The sequence below is a fragment of the Stigmatopora argus genome, chromosome 9 (genome assembly GCF_051989625.1).
Source record: "Stigmatopora argus isolate UIUO_Sarg chromosome 9, RoL_Sarg_1.0, whole genome shotgun sequence".
Lineage (NCBI taxonomy): Eukaryota > Metazoa > Chordata > Actinopteri > Syngnathiformes > Syngnathidae > Stigmatopora > Stigmatopora argus.
In genome coordinates this window covers 5,650,076-5,664,396 of record NC_135395.1, presented here as the reverse complement: position 1 = coordinate 5,664,396, position 14,321 = coordinate 5,650,076, and the positions used below count along the sequence as shown (strand labels likewise).

Here is a 14,321-nt window from a genome sequence, read left to right as displayed (position 1 = left end):
TAGCAGTTTAGCATGCTCACTCCGTTGAAAATTTCAAAATAAAAGCATGTCCCGTTCAACATGCAAATGTAGATGACAACAGTTACTCTTCCAGAGCTGGCAACCTCCATCAACCCCATTTCAGGAGTACCCTTGTCCCATTTCCAGAGTTTTTCCGGAGTGAATCCGGTTCACACAAAATCGGTATAAAACCTAAAAAAAAATAACGTAGGACAGTTTAAATCAAACTGTTACCATAACGTTTTTACATTAATTGAAATATTGTGTTTTTGCTAGCCATTGAAAAAGTACAGGATAATGATAATAAATTTATTTGTGCGTTTAACAGTTAGTAATTCCACCTTGTGTCACGCTGAAGTCGCACATCCATGTTGTGCAATGTGCAAATGTCGGTCCTTTTGGAGACGGCTTCAACATGGGATTTTTCGTCGAAAGCGAACCAATCAACTTCTGTGAGTGTCTGGGTTTCTTATTAAAAGTTTCATCCAAATTGCCATCCGTTTTGCGTTTAACCCCAGCAGGCATATTGATAAGACTTACCAGTGCTGTGTACGCCTGCTTCCTTTAGAACAATCCCAGAAATGATAGGATTTGTTTCAAAAGAAAAGACTGGTGATTTAGTCAGCCTTAATAATACGTCCCTTATGAAAAAAAACGAAAATCTTAAAGCAATAGAGCCAGTGGTTCCTAACCTGGGTTCGATCGAACCCTAGGGGTTCAGTCAGTCGGTCTCAGGGGTTCGGTGGACCCTCTGCCGCGGAGGTCAAGACACATCGACTCATCATGTCTATTCATGATAACATACCCCGCTTGACCATCACTGGCTGCAGATAATCACCTGACCTTGCTTGGCCAGTCAGTGCTGCGAGGAATTTTTTTATTTGAAATTTTTTAAAATCACATTTTATTTTACACTAAAATAGGGTTCGGTGAATGCGCATATGAAACTGGTGGGGTTCGGCAGCTCACAAGGTTAACCATTGCGACAGAGGCTACCTATGCAATCGATGGTAACTCGGATGATTCACGATGCACTCGTGTTACCGAATTCTTCCGGTTTACAATGTAGTTGAATCAAATGTGGAAGTTAGATGCGGAATCCGTAGCGATGGTGTGAATTTCGAGGCATTTAAATTGGAAATTTGGTACTTTTCCGAAATGGTTGCTTCAATTTTTGGGGGATTTCCGGAGTTTAGGGAGGTTGTCCGGAGTTTGCGTTGCTTGTCCGGGTAAGCTCTGGAAATTCCGGAGAAGTTGGCAGCTCTGCTCTTCCATATTTCACATTTCTTCAATAAGATAACATTTAAATATATAGGGTAGTAGTGATCGACGGATAATCGGTCGAGCTGTTTATCAGGGACGATATTTGGACATTTGACGTATATTGCAGAGTGATGCATGGTAAGAAATACTGACTGTAAAACACGTAGAAGCACCCAAACACAAAGATAAACTTATTTTCATTATGCTGTACTTTTTCAATAGTTTGCAAAAACACTATTTCAATTTCAATTACTGTAAAAACATGATAATAAGGTAAGCGAGAGGTAAGCGACCTGTATCCACAACAGCAGAATACCAAATTACAAGTCCGTAACTTACACTGATTTAGGTCTTTTGCCGAGTAAACGTAGCTTATGGAGAAGCACCATCAATTTCGTCACACGCAGTTTCTGCGTGTGATGACAAGTAGGCTTTTTGTGTTGTGATAACGACGACAGGGGCCTATGTCCGATTATTATTATTAAGTTTGATTTAAATTTAATTTCTGAACCGTTATTGTCTCCATATAGTGGTTATATTTTACCAATTTCGTCATACGCAGTTTCTGGGTGTGACGACAATTAGGCTTTTGTTGTTGATGATGACGACAGGGCCTATGTCCGATTATTATTATTATCGGCCTCCTCTAACTACTAATAATCCGTATCTGAAAAAATCCGGTTGGCAAAAGACTGAAAAATGTGCATTCAATTTAGGTAACATTTGCACTTTGGATCAAATCGGTGCTTTTGCTGGGCTCTATTTAACAGAGAATAAAAATAGCATTGCATTTCTCACCTATTTCATATTCTACACCAAGCTAGCTTTCAAATGTTTTAATTACAGCTTTCTGTATTATTTAAGAATAAAAATTGAATACATTTGAATGGATGCTCTATTAGGATACATTTTCACAGTGCTTAAAGTGGGTCATTTCTACCTTTTTCATTTTCCAGACCGCTTATCCTCCCAAGGGTCACAGTGGGTGCTAGAGCCTATCCCAGCTAAATATAGGCACCAAACGGGGGACACCCTGAATTGGTGGCCACCCAATCGCTGGGCACAAGGAGACAAAGGACAAGCATTCACGCACACACTCCTACCTAGGGGCAATTTAGCTCGTTCACGAATCCTACCATGCTTTTGGAATTATTCGGGCACCGAGGTCGCCGAGAGGGCAGCTCACACACGTGATTGACAACAAAGTGCGCTGAAATGAAGGTTTTCAACATGAAAGGGAAGCCTTAACAAGCAGCTGTGACAGGTCGTAAATAATAGCCGGGGCTTTCGGGACCACACTTAGGTCCTGATGAGACCTGAACTGCTAATGGAGTCAGTTATCCATGTTCAAACAAAGTGTGAGTATTGCGGTGGGCACACTGTACAAACAGACACTGTTCAGGCCCAAAGAAACTAACAATGTGGATCAAATTTTACTCCCAGGCGATCTACCAGTAGTACCTTGGCAACTGGTCGATCGCGATTGACATAATGAGCACTTCTGGTCTAGAGGATGACCGGCTGGATGTGAATGACAATGTTTCATCGCTGTTGATGATAGGGTAGGCATGGCAGCAATCATTCGATTAAAATGGGTCAAACATCTCTGTGTCAGTGCCAGTTCGTTAAACAGACATTCAAAGGAAGAGGTGTTTGCCAACTTGGCATTGGATGACATGGAATTGGATTGGGATCATCCGTAACCGGACGTTTGGTCGCCGGACTTTTGGTCGCCGGACGTTTGGTCGCCGGACTTTTGGTCGCCGGACGTTTGGTCGCCCAGACCCAAACGTGCAGCGACCAAAAGTCTGGCGACCAAACAAGGTAAAACAACACGGTTTACGCGTCAATCAAAGCCAACAATGACCCTAAGCAGTTTCACTGAGCGGACATGTGAGTGTATAAGAGTGTATATGTACATGCGTTGTCCCTTTTAAGAAGCTACGTCAGTCTGGGTCTTAACAAGTTCTCCAACAAAACACAATAAAAGTACGGGAAATGTGGAGCTTTTCTTTAGCCTAATAATTAATAGGGCATTAAGTATGACAAAATAATAATTCGCAATTTGTATTTAGGGAATTTAAGCAACAATTTTAAATGGTAATTATCAATAACCTTCCGGCGACCAAAAGTCCGGCGACCAAACGTCCGATCATCAGATGATATAGAAAATAAAATTGTAAAAAAAAAAAAAAAAAAGATTTTTTGAGATCAGACAATATGGGAGACGTTCAAATATATTATTGGTCAAATGAAAAAAAAAACATTGAAAGCCAAAGGTCAAACAACAAGATAATTGTAATTATGATAGAGATGAATTCAGATCAAATGATGGAACTGTGTGGAATTTATAACGAATGTTTCCGGTCAAAATGGATTGTATGTCTCGCACCTTCAATGGCAGCCAGTGAATAAAACGTCTGGCCGAATGACGACACAAAAGTCACCAAATTGTAGCTTGACATTTTAGTAATACGAGTGAATTTGAAATGTTTGCAGCTCGGCATCTGCCGTGTTTTTCCCGTCAGCAACCATTTGACATCCTGTCGCTTCACGTGCCGCGCCGCCTTTTGATCTTCCCGAAGATGACAAAGATGCCAATTTGCTTTCTACGCCGTCAACTTCTTACTCCTCAAGTCTTGCTCGCGACTGTCGCTACCGCGTTCTTCATCCTTCTTCTCGTCTTGAGATTTCAGGCATACGAAGGTCATTTCCGTTGTGAAGGTCCTGATCGACTGTTTCGCCGCCGTTGCCGGTGATAAGTGTCCAATCCTTTTGGACTGGATAGGGCACCAAATACAACAAGTGGCAACAATGCAAACATAGTCCTTATAAGCACTGAATGAATGCGATTTTTTTTATTATTCATAGATAACCATCAAATAGAATAATCTGCGTTTGTTTAGGCAAGTTCACGTGCATCGAGGCCCGCTTCCACTTGGAGCGTCAGATGGGTTACTACCTGATCCAGATGTACATCCCATCTCTGCTCATCGTCATCCTGTCCTGGGTTTCCTTCTGGATCAACATGGACGCCGCTCCCGCCCGGGTGGGCCTGGGCATCACAACTGTGCTCACCATGACCACGCAGAGCTCGGGTTCCAGAGCCTCCTTACCCAAGGTTAAATCATATCATCGCCCGTTGCCTTTGTGACTCGTCGCTTCATGAATTATGTTTTGTCTATTTTACTGTTCTACTATCCGATAAAAGTATTTTTTTTTCAAAGCAAAAGTATGGTTGCACATACATAGCGGTCAGATGAGAGGCCCATCATTTTCAACCTTGTTGTATCTCAACTATAAGAGATAAAATGAGGGAAAAAATGTCAGAGAAACACATCATACAGTAATACCTTGACATATGACTGTCCCATACCTGTCAACCTTAGCCAATTTTCTCCCCTTATTAACGATTGCAATTCCCCGTATTAAACGATAATAAATTGTAGAAACACAACACGGCACATATTTAGATTAGATTAGAACTTTATTTCATTCCGTACTCGGGAAATTTCTTGGTTGCAGTAGCAAGACAGACACAAGACAGACAAGACATTGTAGACCTAGGTAAAAAAAACTGGAGCCACACAGTAAGTCCACAAGGTGGGGACCTTCTACAGATTGAGACTGAGGTTACCGCATATTCCCTCAGTAGTCTGGAGGTTTTAAAGATCATCTTCCTTGCCTAGATCCTCCTAAACTCTCCTATCACCTAATCAGCAGCAGCGGAGAGGCCGGTGGGGGGCTTCAAAGCACACACATTTTACATATTTACTCAGGGGCTTCAAAGCACACACATTTTACATATTTACTCACATAGGGCGCACTTTAAAGTCTATAATTTTCCTCCAAGTGGACGGGGTGCCATCAGCCTTTTGTATGCACGAAATTCAAGATTCTGTAGATGTCGCTGGATGACGCTGACAGCTTGACTGCTGGGTACGCACTGTATAGTGAAAAGGCGGACGTGCTTTAAGCATGACAATATTAGCAATCGATGATGCTGTTTTCCTCTGCTACCAGTGACCAATACCGTGTGCGGTCGATTGGTCGCCGGTCTTTTGGTCGCCCGGACCGCGACAATGGGCGACCAAAAGACCGGCGACCAAAAGACCGGCGACCAAAAGACCGGCGACCAAAAGACCGGCGACCAAAAGACCGGCGACCAAAAGACCGACGACCAAAAGACCGGCGACAAAAGAAGGTAAAACAACACGGTCTACGCATCAATAAAAGCCAACAATGGCCATGAGCAGTTTCACTGAGCCGACGTGTGAGTGTATGAGTTTGTATGTACATGCGTTGTCCCTTTAAGAAGCTACGTCAGTCAGGCAGGGTCTTAACAAGTTCTCCAACAAAAAACTATAAAAGTCCGGGAAATTTGGAGCTTTTCTTTAGCCTAATAATTAATAGGGCATTAAGTATGACTAAATAGTAATTCGCAGTTTGTATTTAGGGAATTTGAGCAACGATTTAAATGGTCATTATCACTTACCTTCCGGACGACCAAAAGACCGGCGACCAAAAGATCGGCGACCAAAAGACAGGCTACCAATCGACCGTGTACCACCAATACAATCCGGATTAGAGCCAAAATGAAGATCGTTTTACAAAAAACGTACTTAAAAAAATTTCACGTACAAAAGTTGTTATACGACGTACACAATTTGAAATGATCAAAAAAACGTATAAAATACGGGAAAACGTATAAGTTGACAGGTGTGGTGTCCCAACATACGGGAAATTTGACATACAAGGAAAATTCCAAGCAAATTTTTGCCCTGAGATACAAGACAAATTTGACATCCGAGGATACAATGGCTGGCTAAGTTGTCCTTTTCAAGCTGCCCAGTGATATTCATGCTGAGAGGGAGGGGCTTCTGTTAATATGGATAAAGGAGAAACAGCTAGCGGAATCTGCGAGGACTTGAAAGTAAAACAAGCCGCTGAGAAAGGGGATACTTCGATGCCAGCTAAAACCTTCAGAGCGAATCGTGGCTTGTTCAATAACTTTCAAAAACGAACTGGGATACATTCGGTTGTGAGGCACGGGGAAACAGCTATTTGCGACTATTAAAGCCGTGCCGGAATACATTAACACCTTTGCATCGGTTGTAGCATAAAAAAAGTTTACATCCATTTTTACGTGTGTATCGTAAGTGAAGTTAATTTAAGTTAAATTGAAAGTTTATGTTATGTTGCAGTGTCACAAATGTGTAGAGAACCCAACGTGTAAAGTCTCTCTCCTCCACCAATAGCCGCTTCCGTCTTTCTCGAAGATAAGAACTCGGCACAGTACTCTATACAATAATGTCACATTTTATTGCAGGTCATAAGTATTTGTTACTTCGTGAGCGTAGGTAGTGAATTAGAACAATTAGAAACATGTTTTTCCATTATAAGATCCTATTTTTAGGGTTTTTTTCAGCGGATGGGAACGAATTAATTTGTTTTTAGTTATTTTATATGGGAAATTTTGATTTGAGATACGAGTAAATTGACATACAGGCTCGGTCCTTGAATGCACTAACCTCGTATCTCAAGGTATTACTGTATAATCTTTCACTCATTCATTCATTCATCTTCCATACTGGTGAGAGACAGACAACAACTGACGCTGGCACCGAGTAGGAATCGAACCCAGACTTCCCGCACCACAGTCAGGCGGAAGAACCACTGCACCATCGGGTGCCTTGTATAATCTTTAAAGAAATTATTTTCAAATGACTGAAAAATATTGATTTGCTCAGTAACAAACAGTCCAGATATCAGGCACTCACAGACTTGTAAATCCTTCTGCAAGAAGCCCCTCTGTCTTCTGAGCTGTTATCATTTGATAATAGATTACTTATCAATTAATCATGGCAGCCCTACTTAGCAGACATAATGGTCTTCCCTCTTTCCCTCCCTCATTCCTACTTAGATGTGACCTGCGCCAAAAATGAATTTGGCAGCCCTGAAATAAATGAATCGTAATGAGGGACAGCCAAGAACAGAAAAAAAAGAAAAAATAACTTCCAAAAGGGCAGCTCACTGTTTTCCTGTGAGGGATTTTCAGATTAAAGAAAGAAAAAACAGTAGTAGCTTGCGTGACCCAGTATACGATTGTATAATTATGTCCAGGGAAGCTGTAATCCCCAACACGCACACACACACATACACACAGTTCGTGGACATTAGGTGCTTCATGCGCTCTAAAAATTGAACAAGTGAACCGTGATTCCGCTGCAGTTCAGCTGTCACAATAATGATCACACAGCACAGCTGAGCTTATGCGTGCGCACACACACTGCTGCACATCCGGTCGCTGCACGTCAGCAGGAAGGTGAGAATAGCAAGGAAAGAATGAGCTAGCACACTTAGCGCGCCAGGCATCTAGTGTAAAAACACCACAAGATTTGTCTCGACCTACTAGAGTAACTAGACCATCTCATCCCTTTTACCCTCAGCCTGAGCTCTATGAAAAATTATCGCGAGTTGACCTTTTGTAAACTCTGTTCCAAAAATGACCATTGACCAATTATACGTCCGAGCAACTGTTGTTAAGGGAAACCTTTGTCAAGCCATTGTCGCAATGCTTATTTCTGTGGTTGCTGTGAGCATTACTTGACTGCCAACTTGGTTATTTACCATATTTACTCAAGTATAACGTGCAAAATTTTGTACCAAAAAAAACGGTACTCGGACGTTTCATCGAAAGACGTTTGGTCCCCGGACGTTGGGTCCCCGAACGTTTGGTCCCCGGAGGGTTTGGTCGCCCGTACGTTTGGTCGACCGGACGTTTGGTAGAATGGATGTTTGGTAGAACGGACGTTTGGTAGAACGGACGTTTGGTAGAACGGACGTTTGGTAGAACGGACGTTTGGTAGAACGGACGTTTGGTAGAACGGATGTTTGGTCGCCGGGTTGTTACTGTTGAAACTAGCTCTCAAAATTATAATCATGAGAGAGCGAGAGAGATAGTTTCATATCTAAATATCTAATATCAAAATATCAACAGTAAACTCTGTCATAATTTGACAGCGAGCGAACCCGGCGACCAAACGTCCATTCTACCAATCGTCTGTTCTACCAAACGTCCGGTCGACCAAACGTCTGGTCGACGAAACGTCCGGGGACCAAACGTCTTTCGACCAAACGTCCGGTCACGAACAAAACTGAGGCAAAGTTCGGGTGCACGTTATACACGAACTCTTCGCTTTCATGACCAAAACCTGATGAAAAACTGCCCTACGCAGCCATTATAATGGGAGATGTAAAACCAGTCTTTGTCCGCCAGATGGCGATAATCTACTTTCTTTTACAAAAGCCAGCCCTCTCCAAATAGCTTTCGGCAAGTTTATAGGGTAAAAGGGGTTAAAAAAATTAAAACGTTGCTCCAGGGAATCGTTAGTGTGGCACCTGCTCACACGAGTCTGCCCAGGGTGCTCAAGAAGAATGGAATTAATTGTTTGGTGAATCTGATGAAATGAATCAAACTTTTAAACATTTTAAATATTATGATGATGAATTAGACTTTAAGGATTTAAAATGGTAAATTCCATTTGAGAATTGTGTTCATACTGGTGGTCGTTTGTGTTACCAGGTTTCCGTACCTTATGTTGTGAATACATGTTTTTTCATGGCGACATGTGTTCAGCATTTGACAGTTATGAGTACCGGTGCAATGCTTGGTGTAAACTGAGAAAAACTGAAGAAAAAAAATATATATATATATATATTACTTGAATGACATATCCAGTCTTCCCTCGCTTATCGCGACTTCACTTATCGCAATTTTTTTCTGCTATTAATTATTTTGAAAAAAAAATAATTTCTTTTTGAATTCATAAAAATGTGAAAATTCACACTGAAACTCGTAAGCAGAAGCCACTCTTGCTACTAGGACTCAGCGCTGAAGAAGGAAAAAAAAGGTAGTTATAATAGGGTGCGGCCCGGCGGCTAAGTGGTTAGCGCATCGGCCTCACAGTGGGGGGACTTGGGTTCAAATCCAGATCGGTCCACCTGTGTGGAGTTTGCATGTTCTCCCTGGGCCTGCGTGGGTTTTCTCCGGGTACTCCGGTTTCCTCACATATTCCAAAGACATGTATGGTAGGCTGATTGGACACTCTAAATGTGAGTGTGAATGGTTGTTTGTCTCCTTTTGCCCTGTGATTGGCTGGCCACCAATTCAGGGTCCCCCCCCCCCCCCCCCCCCCCCCCTCTGGCCCGAAGTCAGCTGGGATGGGCTCCAGCGCCCCTTGCAACCCTATTGAGGATAAAACGGTTCAGAAGATGAAATGAAATGATAGTAAATGTGTTTGTGGTGTAGTGTTTAGCATGTCCGGCTCACAGTTCAAGATCAGATAAACGGTGACTGCATGGGTTTTCTGTAGGTACCTCTCCTACAACCCAAAACATGCATGCGAGACTGATTCCTCACTCCATAATACATGTGAGTGTGTAATAAATGGTTGTATTGTGTCCTGCAATCACCTGGCAACCATCTTAGTTATCTGGGATCACCCCTGCAACCCACACGAGGATAAGCAGATCAGAAAAATAATTCATGAATGCAACACACCTTGTTAATAATATTGTGAAATGATTGTAATAATACTGTTAGATAATAATTTAGGAGTATTTGTTTACAATCAAATAAGCATTTTTAACCCCGCCAAAATAATAACAGAAACGGAGTATTTCCTGTTTTCTACATTTATTTTTTAAGGTTATTAAAAAACGAAATATATTTCTTCAAATATTTCTATTTTCTTTTTTTAAATTACATTCCATTAAAAGATTTTAAAAACAGGAAATATTGTTTTCACTTTCTAAGAAATAAACTAAAATGTTCACTTTTTCTTTTAATCCAAAGATATTTGGGGGAAATTCTAAAACTTAAAAAAAAAAAAAAAAGTAAAACTGAGAATGTTAACACTGTTCACTTTTTGTTTTGAATTTAAATAAAGTAAAAACAGTAAGTTTTTTCTTTATCAATAGTGTCAAGAAGCAAGCAGGGCATCTTTTAAAGGTACACATAGTCAAAATATTTTCAAAAATTTAGCCCCTGAAGCCCATTTTCTGTTGCAATATCATTCTTTTGGCTAATGCAACATTACCTGCAGGTCTCCTACGTGAAGGCTATTGACATCTGGATGGCCGTGTGTCTGCTGTTCGTCTTTTCGGCGCTGCTGGAGTACGCTGCTGTCAACTTCATCGCCCGCCAGCACAAAGAGCTCCTCCGCTTCCGTCGGCGGCGACGGCACATGAAGGTCATTTCCTCGATTACATGCAAAATTCTTTTTTTTTGCTCCACAAAAACTTTTATAAATTATTCACAAGGGATGTCCCGATCACATATTTGCATGGGAGTCCGAGTCACCTGATTGTGCGATTCTGCCAAAACCAAGTCCTGATCCGATACTGAGTAAATCAATTAAGGAGTGTTAAATAATATACCGTATTTACTCGCATATAAGCCGCTTTTGTCGGACAAAAAAAAAAGATGACCGAATTGAGAGTACGGCTTATATGCGCATAAAAACACGACTTGCAAGAAAAAAGCAATTTGACTGCGCCGTGACACGATGATGTCACGACAAAAATGGCGGCCAGACGTGCGTCGTGACGTCACGACGCATGCGAATGCAGAGACGGTCATTTATTTCAAAATAGAAAAGATAAACATAAAATGCTAAACAACATTTATTTTGATGTCTATGAATGAAATTCATGAAAAAAAACATCTTGCATAAAACGCAAAACGTTCCCGTCACTGCTCGCTAGGAGCACGGCCATCTTACTATAGTTAAACGGGCTCAGACTGGCTAGACGTGAGAACACTTACTTGTGTCTGCTGTTGCTCGCTAGGGGCGCCTCCATCTTACCGTAGGTACGTGCTCTGACCATAGCGTCTACCATGACAGTACATCACAATAATTAAGGCTGATCGAAGGTCTTGCGGTCGAACGTTAAAATATAAACCTTGATGCCTGCGTAATGTGTATGCTATAATTGCACTCAGAGACTTGGTGAACACTACTACGTATAGCGCTATGGGCATATTTCCTGGTTGTGCTTACGTTACTTCATTTTTGAATTTGTCTACAAATAAAACAATTCCGCTTTGATTTTTTTTATTTCTTGCTCGAAAGTGACAACTATTGCCGTAATATGAACCATCGAAAAAAATCGAGCTATTTTGACATTAGAATCAATTTGGCCACCACATCTTAAACTTCTGGTAAGAAAATTGTAATTTATGTCATTTAAAAAGCACCGGGTTCTCATCAAGATAGACTTCTTTTTTTCAAATTGAATAATTTGATATTTTGCCTTTACAAAGGCATATTAACTTGATATTAACCCTAATAATATGCTTTTGATTCCTACAGTATCTCAGAAATACCACGTGTGATGATTTTTCTTAAGATTTTCCCTTCAAAGTAACACATTTGTACTCCCTATTAAAACCATAAATATGGAGGTGAAAATTGAGAATCATGCGCGGCTTATGTGCAAGAAATTGTAAAAATCAGAAATTTTAAGGCAATTTTAGGGGTGCGGCTTAAATGCGCATATTTCACCAATTCTAACAAAGCTATTGCAACGTAACTCATAAAGGGGTGAGTTCAGTGAAGCAACAAAAAAAAAAGAAATCACAAAAACCTTTACAAATCAGTTGCGCAGCACCAAACATAAGGTTGCCAAAAAGTAGTTTAAAAATATATTTTTGATGAATAAACTTATATACAACAAATAAAGTTGGTCACCTAACGTGATTATTTGAAATGTATATATACATATAATTTTAGGCATTATACATGTTGGATTATTTTGTTAGTTTTTATTTTAACTCAGTAAACCAAAGAGAATGATCATGTTGCACGACGACACACGTCCAATCCATTTTGACTGCGAGAGATGGTAGCGAACACTCGATCGCTAGTCAATGGCAAGTCATGAGTTAATACTTAAAAATGTAAATGAGTACATTTTGAAAAGTCGATATTTTTTTACCTGATTACGATCCTCTGAAAACGTGATTGAGCCCGATTTCGGAGACATCCCTACTTTTGACTTGTTGCCTTTCCATCTGTCCTCTCTTTTTTCCTCCTGTCTTCTCTTATTGGATTGGATTGGATTGGATTGGATAACTTTATTCATCCCGTATTCGGGAAATTTCATTGTGACAGTAGCAAGAAAAGGCATAGTTATAAGTTAGACAGTACAGTCGCAAAGGCCGCAGAACAACAAAGCAAAAGCAAAAAGTACAAAGCAAATCAAAGTAAATGGGATCATTAAGAATCACCCAATCAGATCATTAAGACAGAAAAACAGCAAAAACACAAAACGAGCAAGAGTGGACGGAGCTACCGCCACTGGCTGCCACTTGAACGGCGCCATTTTGGTTGCGGTAGCAAAAACGGATACAGACTCAAAAGACGTAAAGTTGGACAAAAACTGGAACCACACACAGGAAGTCTTCCACAAGATAGGGAACTTCTGCAGACTGGGACCGAGGTAGAGAATATGCAGAGTCACTCTTCCAAGCTTATCCGCACAGTTCCTCCGTAGACTGGAGCTGAAGACAACAGTAGCAGAATAGGGCACCTCGACTCTGTTGCTGGTAAGCGCCGACAGCTCTTCCATCTTATCCCACGATGGAATGGTTGGTCAGAAGCGTTGCTTCTTCTACCGGCACTTTTGTCCAGCTCCGAATCCCCAGCGGCACCGAGGTGTTGCTCCGCTGCGTATTGTAACAGCTAGTCCCATGTGTGTGACATGGCTGAATGGTTCCAAAAAAGAAGTAGCCGGAAGAAGCTAGGCTAACAGAACAAGGAAAGTTGTAAAAACATTAAAGTAAAAAGTATAAAGTACAAAGTAAAGTAAAAAGGAATGTATTAAGAAATATTAAAATGTAATTAAAAAAAGATAGAAGGGCTGTAAAACACAAAAAAACACAAGAGTGTACAGAGCTACTGCCACTGGCTCCCGCGTGAACGGTGCCATCTTGGAATTCTTTTTTTAAATGACTTCCATCCGCTTACTGCCATTCTCAGATTTTCGTCCACCTTCTCTTTCTTCCACCTTAATTTGTTCTCTCTTTGAAATGGCTTACCGTCCTTTTTTTCCACTTGATGCACTTCCGCTGTCTGTCTTTTTCGTATCTCGAGTCACTCATTTGTATATAAAGAAATTGGCAACCTGAAAATTTTGTATCTAGAGGCATTTGTAAGTAGAGATACGAATATTCTAAATTTTAGATTGAAAAAAAAAAATTATACATTTTTTACAATGTAAAAAAACGTTTTTAACAATTTTGGATTTAAAAAAATTGGGAAACAATGTAAATATTCATTTTTTTGTGTTATTTTTTAATAAAAATGTTTAAATGATTTTTTTCTAGGAAAGGGAAAACATTGAGTGTTAATGATTTGTTTTTCATTTTTAAAACTGGAAAGACAGTATATAGATTTTAATAAATCTCTTATTTTTGTAGATTATTTTTAATCATTAAAAATTGAAGTATTAGATTTTTTTATTTAAAAAAATGTAATTATCTATTGAATTTTAGCATGAAAGTGATGCCAGTGGGCTGGACTCTGAGCTCTCGTGGGATTACATTTGGCCACAAATCCATGTTTTTAAGTGAAAATTGCAGTGAATCGGATGGTATCACTTTGTACTCTAACATAGTAATTACTTACTTACCTTATTCGCTGGTAACGGTGGTAATAGACGTCGAATCAGTTTGAAGTTGGAGGCCGGTCAGCCCTCCCGCTTTAAATGAATTGGGCATGTACTAGTGACCAACGCGTTTCAATGCAGAGCAGAAAGATGATTGGACAGCACACAATTGGACGCCTCTGCACGTTTGCTGTCTTTTGTCTCCAATTGATCCTCGCGACTAATGGGTCCAACATCTGTCATAGTTTAGCTGAAGGGTGTGCGGAGGTCGTCTTGTGTGTGCATGCGTGTAATGAAAAAAAGGGGGAGAAAAAGTGTAATACATGGCCTCGCCTGAAGTCAAGGACAGAATTGGGACACAGAGGCTAAAAATGGAGCTTGTTACC

The 14,321-nt window shown here is 40.5% G+C and overlaps 1 protein-coding gene across 10 annotated transcripts in view; it reads left to right on the top strand.

Moving 5' to 3' along the window:
- glra1 (glycine receptor, alpha 1) overlaps positions 1–14,321 on the top strand; it is a 76,822-nt gene that overhangs the window by 53,576 nt on the left and 8,925 nt on the right. For all 10 annotated transcript variants that reach the window (XM_077609062.1, XM_077609063.1, XM_077609061.1 and 7 more), the window contains 2 exons: positions 4,170–4,384; positions 10,371–10,517. In XM_077609062.1, the coding sequence (XP_077465188.1) occupies positions 4,170–4,384; positions 10,371–10,517 (362 nt within the window). The remainder of the gene's footprint in view (positions 1–4,169; positions 4,385–10,370; positions 10,518–14,321) is intronic.